The sequence below is a fragment of the Mobula hypostoma genome, chromosome 4 (genome assembly GCF_963921235.1).
Source record: "Mobula hypostoma chromosome 4, sMobHyp1.1, whole genome shotgun sequence".
Lineage (NCBI taxonomy): Eukaryota > Metazoa > Chordata > Chondrichthyes > Myliobatiformes > Myliobatidae > Mobula > Mobula hypostoma.
In genome coordinates, this window is record NC_086100.1 from 176,717,542 (window position 1) to 176,737,163 (window position 19,622).

Sequence of the window (19,622 nt, forward strand, 5' to 3'; positions counted from 1 at the left end):
ACATCTTACTAACCTACTAACCTGTACATTGTTAGTCAGTGTGGACTCGATGGGCTGAACGGCCTGTTTATATGCTGTATCTCTCTCTTAAAAGACCAATGTATCAGTCATTTGAGAGTGAATATGGTAGGCATATTGGTGATTACAGAATTATACAGCATCAAAACAGGTCCTCCAACCCAAATCATCCATGCTGAGCATGTTTCCCATCTGCCTGCATTTGGGCTGTAGCCCCTAAACCTCTTTCATCCATGTACTTATCAAGATAGCTTTTAAACATTGCTAACGTGCCTGCCTCAACCACTATTTCTGGCAGCTCATTCCAAATAAACTTTACCCTTTGCATGAAGAAACTGTCCCTAATGTCCCTTTTAAATCTCTTGCCAATGATCTTATATTTGTTTATAGCATTACTCCCTGAATAAAAGACCCAGTACTTTCACCCTGTCTATGGCCCGCATGACCTTATATACTTCTTGCATGTCACCTCTCAGTGCCCCATATCCCAAGAAATATAAGCCTAGTTTATATAACTTCCCCTTGTGACTCAGTTGAGGTTATGAAGGTTATTTCCTTGTTCAGGTTCCCACATTTGGCCTGATAACTCAGGCAAGTAAATCTGTAATGCTTTTACTGATGGACTTGGAGAAATAAAGTGCCTAACAGAAGACTTCTGTTGAGCCAGGTGACTATTTATAGTCCAAACTCACTTCTCTGTTCTAATTAAAGTCAGGGACAGAGTAAGCTGCTGGGGAAACAAAAATCAAGAAGTGTGGGGTAAGCCTCCTACGCCGACATAAACAACTAGATTAGATTAGATTATGAGGACACTCAGTCCTCGTTTATTGTCATTTAGAAATGCATGCATGCGTTAAGAAATGATACAATGTTCCTCCAGAGTGATATCACAAAAAAACAAGACAAACCAAAGACTAACACTGACAAGACCACATAATTATAACGTATAGTTACAGCAGTGCAAAGCGATACCATAATTTGATAAAGAGCAGACCATGGGAACGGTAAAAAAAAGTCTCAAAGTTCCGATCGACTCCTGATAGTCCCCGATAGCAGGCGGCAGAAGGGAGAAACTCCCTCTGCCATAAACCTCCAGGCACCGACAACTGTCCATGCATTGGAAGCACCCGACCACAGCTGACTCTGAGTCCGTCCGAAAACTTCGAGCCTCCGACCAGCCCTTCGACACCAAGCACCGAGCACCATCTCTGCCGAGCACTTCGACCTCGCCCCGGCTGCCGAGCAACAGGCAAAGCCGAGGACTCGGGGCCTTCCCCTCCGGAGATTCTGGATCACACAGTAACAGCGGCAGCGAAAAAGGCATTTCAGAAGTTTCTCCAGATGTTCCTCCGTTCTCTCACATCTGTCTCCATCAAATCAGGATTGTGCATGGCACACTACTTGACAGATTACAGTTATCATTCACCGGAGTGGCAGCGCAAGCTGTGTCGTCCCGCCATCTTCCCCTCCTTTTAAGTAATTTTTAAACAAAAACAGAAAATCCAGGAGATGTTCCGATGATAGATCAGCGGCCTGAAACATCTATTCTGTTTCCCTTTCACAGTTACTGTCTGGTGTGCTGAAGTGAGTGCGGAAGAGACTCGCCAGAATGTGGCCTGGGATAAATCATTTTGGAAACGAGCAGGATTGGAGAAGCTACGTCTGTTTTCCACGGTGCAGAGGAGGTTAAGAACATTGAACATTAAACAGCACAGTAGAGGCCCTTTGATCCACGATGTTGTGCCTACCTTTTAACCTATGCCAAGATCAATCTAACTCTTCTTCCCACGAAGCCCTCCATTTTTCTTTCATCCATGTGCTTATCTCCCTTAAATGTCCGTAACATATCTGCCTCCACCACCACCCTTGGTAGTGCGTTTTACATACCTACCATCCTCCGTGTAAAACACCTACTTCTGACGCCCCTCTGTACTATTCTCCAAATACCTTAAAGTTGTCACCCCCCGCCCACCTTCACTCCAGAGAGAAAAGCCCCACTCGCTCAAATTATCCTCATAAGACATGCTTTCCAACCCAGGCATCATCCTGGTAAATCTCCCCTGCACTCTCTGCAAAGCTTCGACATTTCTTCTATAATGCTGTGACCAGAACTGAAAGCAATCAGCAATATGTTCTAACTAGAGCTTTTTGGAGCTGCAACATTACCTTGTAGCTATTGAACTCAAACCTAAGAAATGAAGGCTAACACAAGATAGGCCTTGTCCAGCCTATCAAGTTGTGTTGTAACTCTGAGGGATCTATGGACATGAATCCTACGATCCTTCTGTTCCTCCACACTGTTAAGAAATTTACCATTTACCCTGTATTCTATCTTCACGTTTGACCTTCCAAAGTGCATCACTTCTTTTCCAGACTGAACTCCAGAAAATATGTTGCTTGTGTCAATGACCAACACAATCCAAGGATGTGCTGGGGGCTTCCCAGACATGTTGCATGCTTCCAGCACTAACAAGGCATGCCCACAACTTACCAACTAACACATACATCATTGGAACATGGAAGGAAACCAGAGCACCTGGACGAAACCCACGTGGAGAACGTACAAACACCTCACAGACAGCGGTGGGAATTGCAGCCAGGTTGCTCATAATGTAGATTTAAACTATAACCATAGCCACTCAAGAGGGGGCATGATTGAGGTATATAAATCATGAGGGGTTTAGAAAGGGTAGACTGCAGAAATCTCTTCTTCTTTGGAGGTGAGTAAAACTAGAGGACGTAGATTTTGGGTAAGGGGAAAGGCATTTAGAGAGGAACAGAGAGGGTCCTTTTAAGTTACTCCAAGATCAACCTAACCCTTCCCTCCTACATAGCCCTCCAATTTTCTATCACCCATGTGCCTAAGAGTTTCTTAAATGCCCCTAATGTATAATGCAATTCTCGACTTTCAATTAATTTTATTTGCTTAGGTTTTTCTCCAGAGCTCTGGCTGAGAGTACAAAGGCCAAACAGTATGTTATTGCTTTTCTTTACCTTCCGGTTTGCGGTGCTTCATTAACAGCTGGTTTAAGAACATTATTTGAGTACCCCAATGTGTCACCTTGCCTTCCAGGTTTCACAGTACCTGTTTTACTCATTCATTGTCACTTGTTCTATCCCCACTAGCACCAAGAGACTACATCTTCACCACAGATGGAGGGTCAATTCAAGAAACAGCGCTCTACCACCTCTTCAAGAGCAATTGGAGATTGGCAATTGCCTCTGGTTTTGCCAAAGGCAGCCATGTCCTATAAGTAGGACTTAACCATTTCATGTAGGCCAATGAACGGCAGTGCTCCACTTTCTTTCCTGAGGAACTGAACACAATACTTGGAGTGCTGTGCTCAGATCTGGTCGGCTCATTATGGGGAGGATATGGAAGATTTAAAGAGGATCAGAGATTTACCAAGATGCTGCCTGAATTATGGAGCATGCCTTATGAGGAGAACAGTACTGTTCAAAAATCTTAGCTACACACAGTATATAGAGCTAAGGTGCCTAAAATAGGGAAGTGGTTTGGAAAAAGAAGTAAGAGTACTTACAAGGGACCCTAACGTTACGGTTTTTGGAGGAAAGTATAGGGGGGGATGTCAAAGGAAGTGGTGGGTGGGAGGAATGTGCTGTCAGGATGGTGGAGGCAGACGCATAAGGGTCATTTAAGAGACTCTTAGATAAGCACATGGAAGAAAGAGAAATGGAGGAAAGAGTTAAATTGATCTTGGAGTAGGTTTAAATGTCCGAACAACATTGTGGGCCAAAAAGCTGTAAGGTTCCATGTAAATGTAGAAGGTCTTAGTGAAACTACACCTGGACTGTTGTGCACAGTTTTGGTCTGCCTATCTGAGAAAGGATACAATTTGTCATGGTGGGAGTGAAGCAAATATTCACTTGACTGGTTCCAAGGACATGTCTTTGTTTGCAAGGAGAGCAAACTAAGCCTGGTATTCTCTAGAATTTGAAAGAATGAGAGAGGGCCTGTACTGTGCTGTGCTGTTCTATGTCCTAAAAATGCCAGGGAAAGAGTTAACATTTTAAGCAAATGCAGAATCCAATCTAGGTTGTTTATCTCTTTACAGACCGCAAATAAATCCTGGAAAGGTAAACAAAACAACACAGCTCTGGAAGACAATGCCAGAATTACAGGAGAGGTAAGGCTCACGAAAAAGTATGCAGGGACTATGGGAAGAATCAGGTGCAAAGTTCAACCACAAGAATACTACTCTTGTATGTGGTAACATTTTGAAACAGCCATCTCAACCCCTTCATTGCATAGTATACATTAAATCTTTAATTCAAAATTTAAAGTAAATTTATTATCAAAATACATACATGTCACCATATACGACCCTGAGATTCATTTCTGTTACCACAGTTGTGATGGGCTGAATTTCCACCTGTACTGTGCGATTCAATGATTCTGAGCTTTTGTCTAATTTTCCTTTTAAATGATCTTTTTTCCCCTTGGTCTTATAACTCTTTTGAGTGTGGGCGGGGGAGCTCTTTTCTCTTTTTACCTTTTTAACAGTTGAGTAGAGCTACTAGGACTTGATGTTTCGATCCCTATGGTAAGTCGGCACTCTCAATGTTGGCAGTGGGCTTGGAGTGGTGACAAGGAGGGAGGGTAGGTACGTCATCGGGGTCATCAGGTGAGCACGCTCCTTCTTTGACGTTTCGATGATAAGCCCACGACATCTCCAGAGGGCACAACGGTGCTACCTGACGTCCCAGATACACCCCCTCAGTTCCATACCCTCCTGTCTTCATCTTGCAGCCCAGTTGTTGTCTTTCCTTTTAATCCAAATCCTATTGCTGCTTTCTTCTGCTGTGTTTGCTGAGCAAGCTATCCATTTCTAATTTTGAATGGAAAAAGGGTAGAATGAAGTCACTTTTCCCTCTCTGGGGTTGGTGGAGGGAGATAAAATACAGCTTTGATTATGGATGTAACAAGATTCTTACCATAGCCAGATGACTGTGAAGCTGAGAAATAACACTACCAGTGAGGAAATGGGTATCTCTTGCATGCTGGGGCTATCTGGTAAAGTAGCTTGGAATTACATCAGGTGTTAACCACTACTTTCTGAGCAGCGGCTGAAGCTACAAGATCACAGGATCCAGTTCTGAAGAGGATTTTGAGGAAGTGCAAAGTAGATCTAGTTGAACAATGCTCACATAAAGTAGTGCAGTTCTCAGTAACCGCTGAATAGAAAAGGCTGGAAATATTAAAATGTTGAGTTATGATGAGAGGTCATCAATTTCTATACACACAGTGGCCGCCCTATTAAGTACACCTGCTTGTTAATGCAAATATCCAATCTGCCAATCGGGTGGCAGCAACTCAATGCATAATAGCATGCAGACATGATTACGGAATTCAGTTGCTGTTCAGACCAAACATCAGAATGGGGAAGAAATGTCATTTAAGTGACTTTGACTATGGAATGATTGTTGGTGCCAGATAGGGTAGTTTGAGTATCTCAGAAATGGCTGATCTGAGATTTTCACGCTCAACAGTCCCTACACCTCACAGAGAAAGGCGCAAGAAACAAAAGGCACCCAGTGAACGGCAGTTCTGTGCAGGGCCGGATTAAGCTAGTGCATATTATAAAGGGGCCCTAAATTTTAAAAATGCACTTAAGTATTAAAACATAAATTATTTACTTGCATAGTAAAGTAATTCAATTTTTTCATTTGCTATACAGCCAGATAATACGACAAATGCCTGACACTTCAGTAATAGTATTACTTACATGTAGGTATCAATTTCAAATGTCAAAAGTAACAAAACTACACCTTAAAAGTTAGATTTTCTAGATTTAGCATGAGCAAATTTGCTGATGATACTGGAAATGTCTATTTCACACAGAAGTTCATGTTCAATGCTCATTAGAGTGAGACTGTGCTATCTGTTTTGACCTGTGGTGCTCCTTAGTTCATTTTTAATCCTTTTCAGTTTTGAAAATAAGCGTTCTCCACTGCAGTTGATAACCATGAGTGACAAATGGATGCGTAAGGCATTTTCTACATTTGGAAAACATGACTCCAAAGAATTGTCAGTTATCAAACGGTACAACTGTAACTCTATAAGGTCTTCTTTGGCGCCAATATGAGAAGCAAGATCAGTTTTCAACAGTTCAATAAACTGCACAAATTCTTCATCAAGACTTTCTTCCAGATCTTCCGGATATGATTTAATAAGATTTGATGACCTCTTTACGATCTCTTCATGTGTAAACGACTGTAACTGATGAAGGAATCCAAAAACACCATTCACCTTTGATAAGCTTTCTGCCTTTTTGACAGGGCAGAAAGCAAGCTGTCAATAATGGCAAGAAATGTTCGGCTTTTAAACTTCTGAGAAGGTATTAAGATTCAACAAGTGGATCAAGAGTGCTGGAACCACTGAAATCATCATGCACACGATTTCACTTGTGTTTTTTTCGAGTTTGCTGTTGATAACCTTCACACCTAGTCAGATCCTTGGCTTTTTGCTCAATGTCTGAAAAAGTAGACCGCATAGCTTTAATATATCCACGCAAGGATTCATAGAGTGCACAAGCTGTGTTCAAGTCTTGGCCAGAAGATTGCAAAGCAGCACTGGTCATTTGAAAACGCTGTAATACATGATCCCACAATATGACCATTATTCCTGTTTCCAACTTCATCGTGATTGAAAGTAGTCACGAGCCTGTTGTCGATAATCTGCCTTCTGATCATTGTTATTTGAAATGTCATCCAAGACTTGCCTTATTGCAGAAAAGCTGTGTAAAAGTGCTTTTGTTGCATCTGCACAAGCTGACCACCTGGTATCTGACATTCTTTTCACAATGGGCAAATGAGCACCACCATCAGATAATGCAGCAGAAAGGAGATCCCACCGCTAAGTAGAAGCAGAAAAAAATGTGTACAGGCTTTCTACAAATTGAAATAAAATTAATGCTTCTTGACAACATTCAGCAGCACATTTTCCAACCAAGTTTAGCTGCTCTACCTGACTCTGCTTTGGACACTTTTAACTTGCACTGGACACTTATAACTTGATTTTAACTGACATGTGGCCGTTGTGTTTTACTATTTATTGTTATGTTTATTATTTAATGTTGTGTTTGTTATGTTATAATTGGGAAACGCTGTCTCATTCTGCCCTGCAGAGCTGATGTATGGTTAGAATGACAATAAAGTTTTTTGAATCTTTGAATATGCAAAACATGGAATATAATCCAGAAACTCATTCAGCTCTTCAGTTTGTGCTTGTAAGCCACTATACTTGCCACTCATGTTGCTGGCATTGTCATAACTTTGACCAAGGCTGTTTTTTTATATCAATGTCATTTTCCTTTAAAAAGTCAAGTAAACTTTGAGCGAGCTGTTCAGCACTATGACCTTCCATAACCAAAAACTTCACAAATCTTTCAACTGGTCCAGACAGCAAAACATAGCGTACAGTCAAAGTCAGCGGTGTAACAGCTGCAGCGGCTTGGGAGCATGGGAGATAGCACAAAGGTCACCACGACACAGCAAGGAGCCAACACACGCCTGCACACACATGCAGCTCCCCCGACATGAAAACAACAGCGTCGCCAGATCGTCATGAGAACACTGTGTGTAGTGTTCTCGTGCAGTGTGTTGAAACTCTGACTAAACATCAGGTTAACCAGAGCCAATGAAGACAGAGTCGCAGTAAAATTGACTGTTTACTGTTCAACCTTCCACATTGACATCGTATGGTGAAAACTATTCATAAAATAATACAAAACATATTCAGTGTCTGTTTCATTCTCTACACATTTGCATTGTAAATACTCGTAAATAACCTCATCAACCGATGCTGCTTTTAACAGAATCCGTGTTACTAGATTTACTTCAACACGCCTACTGTTACATGAACTTACGGCGTTGCTTCTATAACGTTTCTTTGTGGATGGAGATGGAGCTTTTCACCTTCATGCTGCTCACACAAGCCCCCTCCTTTCCCTTTTTCCTGAAATGGAGGTTACCCACAACATGCGGCGAAACCAGAGGTGAGCTCATCACATGCCGCGATATACCATAAACAATAAATTTTATGCTTTGTTAAACGGCAACGTAGTTATCAACCTTTATCTTCAACTAGAAAATAGATACAAACGAATTAAAGTGGAAATTTAATAAAGTTAAATAAATGCTTAAGGGCAAAACAACGGTGAGATGCCGACTTCACCAGACTGCAGTTTGCAAGCATTTAGTGCGGGCAGGGCCCTCGAAAGTGCAGGGCCCGTAGCATATGCTACTTTTGCTACTAGGTTAATTCGGCCCTGGTTCTGTGGACGATAATGCCTTGTTAATGAGGAAGATTAGAGGAGAATGGCCAGACTGGTTCAAGCTGACAGGAAGGTGACAGTAACTCAAATAACCAGACGTTACGACAGTAGTGGGCAGAAGAGCATCTCTGAGCGCACAACACATCGAATTTTGAAGTGGATAGGCTACAGCTGCAGATGACCACGAACATACACTCAGTAGCCACCTTATTAGGTTATAGAGTCAAAGAAAAGTACGGGACAGAAACAGGCCCTTCAGTGTTGGTAGAAGGTTAAGGGTTAATTTGTTTAAAGGCAACAGAAGGCAAAGAGAAACTTTCTCCACTGGTAAAATATACAAAAATGCAGGAACAAAATGGAAAATACAGAAGGGGTTGCAGGACATGTCTTTCTTCACAAAGATGGCAATTGATGCTTTAGTTTCTTGTTTATTTTACATCTGAGATTAATAGATATTTCACAATTAAATATATTGTGGGCTATTAGAAAAGGTAGACAAGTACTGTTCAATCATAGAGCAACCATTATCTTACTGAATGGTAAACTAGACTGAAGAGAAGAATTGCCCCTTATCTGTTGCTGGGTTTTTCAATACAGAGCAGCCATCTGTTCCCTTTCCAAATTTCCCGGCGGTAATAGTTGTCACAACATTTTACTCACATTGTCATACTTGAACATCTCGGTAAGGTTTATTCCCTCTGTGTTCAAAACTGTTTCCTTCTCTCCTGTCCTGTTGGTCGTTTCATTCAGAAGACAACGAGTGATTCCTCTGGTCTCGTAAACAACTGCCTTTTGAGCCACAGACATGATCAATGAGGAGAGGTCAAAGTGCACCTTCATAATAGGCAGCTTCAGTTTAACCTGCAGAATAAAAATACTCAAATCATTGGAATGTAGCCTCTTGGCAAACACTGGACTTGAAAAAGAACCTAGAAGCATTACAAATGCCCAATTTTTGGGGGGTTCTCCCACATAATTTGCATTCTTCAAATACAGAAGACTCCAATGCATAAAAACAAAAATGGGCAGGATGGGAAACAGTTTCTTCCCTCAGACCATTAGGCTTCTGAACTCCCTGCTTCATTGCATTCGAAGTGTCACTGGTTAATGCATCCCGTACCTTGCAATATTTCATTTATGCACTTTACTTTGAACTTCTTGGACTCTCAGGCCTAACACTAAAAGATATAAAATCTATTTTACTGACAAGGAGAAAATACGTCCTCAAGCAAATTTTAAGACTTAAATCCTAGTAGGTATGACTCCATACCAGATGATCAGTGATCAATTCCAGATGAGACAAGTATTCTAAACAGATGATTCTGCTGGGATGCTTGCTGTAGAGAGTCATAGAGATATAGAACACTACAGCACAGAAACTGACCCTTTGACCTATGTAGTTCATGCCAAACTGTTGTTCTGCCTAGTCCCATCAACCTGCACCTGGTTCATAGCTCTCCATACTCCTCCTAACCATGTACTCCCAAAATTTCTCTTCAAATGTTAAAATCAAAGCTGCATCCATCATTTCTGCTGGCAGCTCGATCCACACTTGCACCACCCAATGAATGATGTTCCCCTTCACTTTTCCCTTAAATATTTCATCTTTCACCCTTAACCTATGATCTCTAGTTGTGGTCTCACCCAACTGGTGAAAATGGCGCCAGCGAACAACACTACCTCAAACAACATCTTTCAGATAGTCCACAAAACTGTTTCTTCCACTTCTTTTACATCTTTTTTATTTTTTTAATGTATTTCTGGTACTGTTAGAGCTTGTTATCGATAGTTTGAAGATCAACTGAGAGATCTGGTGCTTTGCTGTCTCCAAGATTCCAGGAGGTGAACGGTCTCAAAGCCTAGAAGCTCCCAACCTCTCGCTCGCCACTGCCGGAGGGGGTGTCTGGGTGTGACAGTCTCTTGCTCACTGCTCCTGAGGAAGGGTCCCTGCTTTTGAGTGGTCTCCCTGTATCTCTCTCTGTTGATGCTGTTGGAGGATGATACCGAAGTTCTGGGTCTGCCATTTATGGATTGGACTGTAGTTCAATTGGACCCCTTCAGTTTTATGTTTTTATGTTGTGTTTTCATCCATTCTTTCTCATGGCCAGTTACACAATTTGCTTTTGCACGTAGCAGAGAGGTTGATGTTCTTATTGCCATTTTCACAATGTTTTTTTGAGCATGGGGGGGTGATTGATGTTTTTCTTTGAACGGCTTCCATGGTTTTCTTTATTTTGTGGCTGTCTGGAGAAGATGAATCTCAGAGTTGTATACTGCATACGTACTTTGATAATCAATGTACCGTGAGGACTCTGGAAAAAGCCTGGCTGCGTTTACCCTATTGATACCCATATAGACCTCGACAAAACCTCCCTTCTTTCTCCCACACTCCAGGGAATAAAACCATAACCTATTCAAACTTTTCCTATCATTCAGGTCTTCAAATCCACCTGGAATTGGCTTGCCTTCATTCTGACTTGTGAAACAGCCACCGAGGAACACTTAGAATTTATAAAGGAGTATCTGAGATTAGCAGTTCTCTAATTTGCTGAGACATTGAAAGATCGCATCAATAAAGAAAAATAATTGATTGCTTAGAACCCACAAATTCTGATAGACTTTCCCTTCACATAAAATGCTGTAACTGCTGATGACCTTAATGAGGCAAGTGGAACAATATTTTGCTGTCATTGGTGAATCGTCTGGCAGACCTGAGTAAACCTCTCCAGCTTCCTGTGGACATGCTACATTGACTGACGATGAACTTTCAGAACAATGGATCTTCAGAGCAACTCAGTTCAGCAAAACAAAAACAAACTTCAGTGGTTTTAACAAATCGTTTCTGCTATTTTTCATGTAACATTATTCTTGTCTTACCTCACACCACAGACTGTCATTTGCATCATATTTATAACCTTCAATAGCAGGATGTAAATCTAACACCGCATTTACTCTTGCATCAGCAATGTCCACTGTGGTGTCCCCTCCACTATTCTTCATAAAATCAGAATATTCAGAAGAGTCTTGGTTGGTGAGTTCCTGTTGTTCGTCTTTTGAGAGAACTTCATCTTCCTTCTCCTCCAGTTCTTCTGCATCGTCCCTGGCCTCCTCTCCCTCACTATCATAATCTACCTAAAAGATAAGTAAAATAGTTATGTTATCAGCTCACCACCCCATAGGTAAGTGGCAAATACATTCCGTGGCATGCTCAAAGAGCTGCAATTCACGATTAATGGGACTGCACAGTAGCATAGTGGTTAGCACAACGCTTTGCAATACAGGCAACCTGGGTTCAATTCCCACCGTTGCCTGTAACAAGTGAAAGGGGTTTCTTCTTTTATGTTGCTGCTAAGGCTAATAAAAATGGCTTCTTTGTTATGGTAACTAAAATGGCTTCTCTGTGATGTTAACTGCTAGTTCTCTCTAGCAGCTTGTTTGGGTTATAATTACTGATAACGATAACTGTATTCATTTGCTAACCAATTGGGATAGATGTTATTCTTTCTTGTGTGTCTGCAAGCTATTGTTTTCGCGGGCTTTGGGGAGAATGCGTGATGGGGACAGAGAGAGGAGATGCGATGCTGTAAGCTGGGTGACAGAACGGACCCCGAGGCACAGGGTCTTCAGCGAGGAGAGGAGATGAGGACAGACTCAAGTAGAGTGTTTGGTCGATCACCGAGGGTGGTCCCATTCGTGGGTCGACGGGATTCGGAGGACACCGACTGGAGGAAGGGGGACCCGGTTATGTAAGAGCTCCAACGATGTGTGCACGAACTGGTTAATAATAATGGCGCCTTTTTCTTTTTTCTTATACAGTTAAACAGTTCTTTTTTGTTCCTTTATTATCTACATAGTCAAAGTAAGATCTATAAAGTGTAATCATTTAATCGCATATGGGGTACTGTCTGTTATTTGGCGGGGTGGGGTACATCACACAGCATCCACACAAACTTGATCACAGTTTGGTGGGGCTGAAGGCTGCTCCCCCTAGATGAAAGCGAGCTGAGTGAGCCTGAAGCTTACCGGGGGCTACACAAGTTTGTACGTTTTCTCCATGACTGCGTGGGTTTCCTCTGGGTGCTCTGATTTCCTCCCATCGTTCAAAAACATACCAGTTGGTAGGTTAGTTGGGCATTGTAGGCTAAGATTAAAAAGGGGGATTGCTTGGGGGCATGGGTCCAAGGGGCAGAAGTACATATTCCTCATTGTATCTCAGTCAATCGATAAATAAATAAATACTCACTCACTCACCCATCCCTGCTCTGACTTGAGATCTACCTCTCTCTCCAGCATTGTATAAAGTACAGTGGAGGCGAACTTGTGAACACATACGCAGAAATAACCTTTGTCCTTTCCACTGCTCATACTGGCCACCAAAGAGAACATTCAACCCAAGCCCCACTACTAGTAGATTAGGGCCTTACAAGAAATATTCAAACAACTCCACTACAGATGATAATATATATTGTGATTCAAGAACCTTTGGTCATCGAGAAATTATGTAATTACAAAACCTCAAATAAGAATAAACCCACCAATCATCTACGTACTTTAAGTCAACAAATACTCTCTCCAAAAATGGACTAAAATACATCCTATCACTTACCAAGGTTAATTGAGAGCCAAGCAGAGTACATGGTATGAATGTGATGCTCTGGCTGCTCCAGCCTATGGTCAGGCCACACTTAGATCCCCTCCAATTCGCCTACCAGCCCCGACTAGGAGTTGAGGATGCCATCGTCTACCTGTTGGACCGTGTCTATGCCCACCTGGACAAGCCAGCGAGCTCTGTGAGGGTCATGTTTTTTGACTTCTCCAGTGCGTTCAACACCATCCGCCCTGCTCTGCTGGGGGAGAAGCTGACAGCGATGCAGGTGGATGCTTCCCTGGTATCATGGATTCTTGATTACCTGACTGGCAGACCACAGTACGTGTGCTTGCAACACTGTGTGTGCGACAGAGTGATCAGCAGCACTAGGGCTCCGAAGGGGATTGTCCTGTCTCCCTTTCTCTTCACCATTTACACCTCGGACTTCAACTACTGCACAGAGTCTTGTCATCTTCAGAATTTTCTGATGACTCTGTCATAGTTGGATGCATCAGCAAGGGAGATGAGGCTGAGTACAGGGCTACAGTAGGAAACTGTCACATGGTGTGAGCAGAATTATCTGCAGCTTAATGTGAAAAAGACTAAGGAGCTGGTGGTAGACCTGAGGAGAGCTAAGGTACCGGTGACCCCAGTTTCCATCCAGGGGGGTCAGTGTGGACATGGTGGAGGATTACAAGTACCTGGGGATACGAATTGACAATAAACTGGACTGGTCAAAGAACACTGAGGCTGTCTACAAGAAGGGTCAGAGCCGTCTCTATTTCCTGAGGAGACTGAGGTCCTTTAACATCTGCCGGACGATGCTGAGGATGTTCTACGAGTCTGTGGTGGCCAGTGCTATCAAGCTTGCTGTTGTGTGCTGGGGCAGCAGGCTGAGGGTAGCAGACACCAACAGAATCAACAAACTCATTCGTAAGGCCAGTGATGTTGTGGGGATGGAACTGGACTCTCTCATGGTGGTGTCTGAAAAGAGAATGCTGTCCAAGTTGCATGCCATCTTGGACAATGTCTCCCATCCACTACATAATGTACTGGGTGGGCACAGGAGTACATTCGGCCAGAGACTCATTCCACCGAGATGCAACACAGAGCGTCACAGGAAGTCATTCCTGCCTGTGGCCATCAAACTTTACAACTCCTCCCTTGGTGGGTCAGACACCCTGAGCCAGTAGGGTGGTTCTGGACTTATTTCATAATTTACTGGCTTAATTTACATATTACTATTTAACTATTTATGGCTTTATTACTATTTATTATTTATGGTGCAACTGTATGAAAACCAATTTCCCCCAGGATCAATAAAGTATGACTATGACTATGACTATGCACATTTTTATTTGGAGTCAGGCACATGACACAGGAAACAGGGCCTTTGGCCCTCCACATCAGTTCAATAGATGTACCCATCCAAACCAATACCTCATTTCTTGCTAAGGTGGAATATTGAGGATGAAGGTGCACTTGACCAATGTGACCTATGGGCACTTTACACTGAAGTCCTCAGGACCGCACTCCCGTCGTTGATTTGATTGTCTTACGATTGAACCCAGTGGACCCCCTGCCGGCCTACAGCGGATGCAGGCCATGTATTACCACCAGTACCGCAATGCAAAATCGTACAGAGGTCAGCATTGTGAAATAGAATTGCTAAGCTACACTTCATCGAATTGCAAAAGTGACTTAGAATTAACATAACGCTATTTCAGCGCCAGCAGCCCAGATTCAATTCCTCCGCTGTCCGTAAGGAATCTGTGTGTTCTGGGTGCTCTGGTCTCCTCTCACGTTTCAAAGACATATAGGTTCGTAGGTTAATCAGTCACTGGATGTAACTGGGTGTCACGAGCTTGTGGGGCTGGAAGGGCTTGTTACTGTGCAGTATCTCAAAAATACAGATAAATATACTGTACAATGGCCTTTGGACCAACCATGTCTGCTCTGACCATGATGACAATATAAACTAATTTCATTTGTCTGCACAATATCTGTATTCCTTCATTCCCTGCCTATTCACGTGTCTGTATAAATGCTTCTTAAACATTGCTATTGTATCCGTTTCCACCATTTTCACTGGAAGGTCCAGGCACCTACCCTAATTTTATACTCAATGGATTCTGGTTAATTGGTTAAAGCGACTGCTGTTCATTTGGGACAACTCTTAACAAAAACTTACCAGGGTTCCCTTTGTTTATTTTGGAAAATAGCCAGGGTTCCCTTTGTTAATTTGGAAAATAGCCAGGGTTCCCTTTGTTTATTTGGAACACTCTACCGCTTAACTGGGACAGAAGACTGTTGCCAAAGTTTCCAATCAGCATCAGTTGTGTGGCCGTTAGACACTACACCGTGCTTAGAATGAACAGTTCCTAAATAGCCTCAGTTGCATGCATTTCTGTTCAAAAAGCAGTGATTTTTGTCACCAATTGTTGGTGAGAAATAAGCAGTAAGACAATTCAGAACTGTTTTGCTCACTGTGGTTTCAAGTAGTCAGGCTTGGAGATGCCAGAAATGGCCAGGATGAAAAACAACTAATGAAAACGAAAAGCTTCCATGAAACTTCAGCTAATTGGGGCAGCTGCTTAATTGGGCCAAAATGTATTGGTCCTGATTTGTCCCAATAAACCAGAATTCACTACATTTCTAATAGTTTGCCCTTCAACATCTAAAGCTCCAGAGAAACCCAAGTTTGTCCAACTTCTCCTTACAGCTCATGCTCTCCAATCCAGGCAATAACTCAATGAAGCTCTTCTGCACACTTGCTAAAGCTCCCAAAATCTTTCTGCAATACGATGATTGAAATTGCACACAATACTCCAAATGTGACCACAGCTTTATACAGCTGTACCTTGGTTTTCTTGTTTTATTCTCAATACCCCAAACAATGAAGGCAAGTATGCCGTATGCTTTCTTTACTATCCTATTGACTTATGTTGCCACTTCAGACAACTATGGACTTTCACCCCAGTTCCCCCTGTGGGTCAATGCTCCTGAGGATTCTACCATTTACCATCTGCAAGGTCCTTGCTTTGATCCTTGTGAAATACCATTTGTCACAGACCTTCAGTGAGAGTAACATCCCTCCACCACTACCGTCTGTCATCTATGACCATGTCACTTTTGAATCCAACCTATCCAGTCACTTTGGAAAACATGCAGCCTAAACTTCTCCATCAGCCTATCATGACAGATTTTGTCAAATACTTTAAAGCCCACATAGACATCATCCACTGTGCTAGTTTTATGAATCATCATAGTTATCTCAACTTCATGCAACAAGACCTTCTCTGTACAAAACCATCTAATAACGTTCACCAATAAGTTCAGATTTTTTCATAATGCAAACAAACCCTTCCGTGAAACATAGAAACAGGAAAAAATACAGCACAATACAGGTCCTTCAGCCCACAATGCTGTGCCGAACATGTACTTACTTTAGAAATTACCTAGGGTTACCCATAGCCCTCTATTGTTTTAAGCTCCATGTACCTATTCAGGAGTCTCTTAAAAGACCCTATCGTATCCACCTCCACAACCGTTGCCAGCAGCCCATTCCACAAACTCACTACTCTGTGTAAAAAACTTACCCTTTACATCTCCTCTGTACCTACTTCCAAACACCTGTGCCCTCTCATGCTAGTCATTTCAGTCCCGGGAAAAAGCCTCTGACTATCCACATGATCGATACCTCTCATCCATCCCCATAAAAAGCTCTTCCATTAATTTGCGAACCATAAATATAATACTCAGCAAACTATGATTTGCTGGATTACCCCGCCTGCCTTTCTAAAACAAAGTAACAACTTTGGCTATAATCCATTTTACTGGGAGCTTGTTAAGAAGGATACAAAGAACTTGGCCAAGACTGCAGTAATCTCCTGCCTTGCCTCTCTCAGTAACCTAGGATAGATCCCATCAGGCTCTGGGGATTTATCCACCTTGATATTCTTCAAGAGACCTAAAACCATTTCCTTAATATTAACAAGTCCAAAAATATCAACACACCCCTCCCAAATTTCATCATCCATGTTCTTCTCCTTGGTAAATATCAATGCAAAGTACTTACTTTGTATCTCACCTACTGACTTCCTCTGGCTCCTGGCATACATTCCCTCCTTAGTGGGTGGTCCAGTACCCTTTCCCTTGCTACCCTTGTGTCTTTAACATGTTTATAAAATGTTTTGTAATTTTTCTTAATCCTACTCTTCATAGCCCCTCTCACTAAGATCCTTCCAGCTTCCCTCAAATTTCTCAACGGCTTGTAAGATTTCAGCTTCCAAGACCTTACATATGGTTCCCTTTTATACTGACTAAATTTACAACATCTCAAATAATGAAGCACGAAAATAGACCTTGATTTTACAACTCTTACAGTGTTTTACAATTAATGGCTAAGACAGGGGTCAGCAGCCTTTTTGCCTCTGTGGGCCGGATCGCGTTTTAATGAGCGGATGGTGGGCCAGATAAATGCCATAAAAAACTTGAAATCTGGGAATTATCCATTTACATACATCTAGTTATGTTTTGCCTCAAATTAATTAATAACACATGCTAGAAAATCATATGTGCTTAAGGTTGCCTACCCCGGGCTACAATTAGAAACACCCCTAGAAACTGAGTGTTTCTTTAGTGAATAATCTTCAGCAAAAAAAAACCTTGTCTGTTGCCAAGGACCTCAGCTTGATGAAGACAGTTTGCAGAAAGTTGTAAACGCAGCCAGCTCCATCATGTGCACTGGCCTCTGCAGCATCAAGAACATCTTCAAAAGCCAATGCCTCAAAATGGCAGCATCCACCATTATGGATCCCCATCACCCATGACATGCCCCCTTCTCATGTCACCATTGAGTAGTTACAGGAGCCTGAAGACCCACGCTCAGTGTTTTAGGAACAGTTTCTTCCCCTCCACCATCAGACGTCTGAATGGGCAATGAGCTCATGTATACTACTTCACTTTTTTTTTGCTCTCTTTCTCAGCCACTTATTTAATATAAATTCCTTCTCATAATTTATCTTCTTTTGTATTATTATGTCTTGCAATGTACTGCTGCCGCAAAACAACAAATTTCATGACGCGAGCCAGTGATATTAAACCTGATTCTGAAAAAGTCTTTGAAATGCATGTTATACCTCTTCTTCCTGTTTTTCACGCCTTTTGGCATCTGTAGCATCGGCATCTCCTTCATCTGCTTGCGCGTCAACAATTGGGACTTCCTCTTCACCAGCCAACTCATTGTCATCCTGTGTCTTTTTAAAAAAAAACACATGGCGATAAACAAAAGACAAAAATCTCTCCAGTTATTGTTGTTCCTCTTCACGCTTTGTGGTGCTTCAGGTGGCAACCTTGCGGTTTCTTTAGCACTTTTGCCTGATTTTTTACGAGACTGAGCTGCTAGCTCGACACTCAACCCAGCACGGATGGAAAGCATGCAAGTAGCCAGCCGGATTGGAACCCGGGACCACTCGTCTCAAAGTCCGGTGCGGATGCCACCACACCACCGGCAGTAAATGACAGAGAGGTAAAATAGTTGCAATTCTAACAAAACAGTGATAAATATCACATCAAACTAGACCAGGGAAAACATGCATGATCAATGATCTCTATTACTATCAATTCCTAATGGAAGCACAGTGCTCAGTCCCATTCTGATTAGGGTTGGGAGAATTACTAACAAGAGGTTCAATAGTCTTAAGGCAAGAACAGGGTAGGGCAAGCACAAGCAGAGGTTCCAAATAGGTTTCTAGGGATTCCACGGCCCCACCCCCCCCGCCCCCCCGTCAGTACATTTCCTGCTCAGAATGGGTCCAGAGTCAGTGGTATGTTCCTTTTGTGAGATGTGTGAACTTTGGGAGACCTCCAGTCTCCCTGATAACTACATCTGCACTATGTTAAGCATCCGGAGCTGCAGCTGGATGATCTTTGGCTCATATGGGAAAATGAGGATGTGATAGATAGGAGCTACAGGAAAGTCGTCACCCCTAAGTTACCAGAGGCAGGTATCTGGGTGACTGTGAGGATGGGGAAAGGTAATCGGCAGCCAATGTTGAGTACCCCTGTGACCGTTCCCCTCAATAGTTTGCACCCTGTTGGGGTGGAGGTGGGGGTCGGGGAGGGGGGAGGCGAATGACCTACTTGAGGAAGCTGCAGCAACCTGATCTCTGGCACTAGGTCTGTCTCTGTGGCTCAGAAGGGAAAGGGGGAAGAAGACGGAGTGCAGTGGTGATAGGGGATTCCATAATTAGAGAAGTTCACAGCAGATTCTGTGGATGTGAACGAGACACCCAGATGTTGCCTCACAGGTTGCCAGGGTCAGGGATGTCTCAGACCAGGTCCATAGCATTCTAAAGGGTGTGGGTGAACAGCCGGAAGTTGTGGCACACATTGGTACCAACGGCAAAGGCAGGAAAAGGGAGGAGGTGTTGAAGAGAGAATACAGGGAGTTGGGTAGAAAGCGGAAAATAATAATCTCTGTCTGTGCCACCCAGCAGTGAGGATAAGAATAGGATAATTTGGCAGATGAATGCTTGGCTGAAGAACTGATTCAGGAACTAGATTTCTCGATCATAGGGTTCTCTTCTGGAGAAGGCATGACTTGTACAAAAAGGATAGGTTGCACCTGAACCTGGGAGTACCAATATCCTTGGGGGCAGGTTGGCTAGAGTTGCTGGAGAGGGTTTCAGCTAATTTGGCAGGAGGATGGTAACCAG

At 42.7% G+C, this 19,622-nt stretch overlaps 1 protein-coding gene across 1 annotated transcript in view; it reads right to left on the reverse strand.

The window, feature by feature from the left end:
- The window catches only part of polr1a (RNA polymerase I subunit A), a 185,396-nt gene that overhangs the window by 18,882 nt on the left and 146,892 nt on the right, over nt 1–19,622 (reverse strand). The window contains exons 29-31 of the mRNA XM_063047054.1: nt 18,045–18,161; nt 11,193–11,447; nt 8,976–9,176 (exon numbers count right to left, since the gene is read on the reverse strand). Coding sequence (XP_062903124.1) covers nt 8,976–9,176; nt 11,193–11,447; nt 18,045–18,161 — 573 coding nt within the window. The remainder of the gene's footprint in view (nt 1–8,975; nt 9,177–11,192; nt 11,448–18,044; nt 18,162–19,622) is intronic.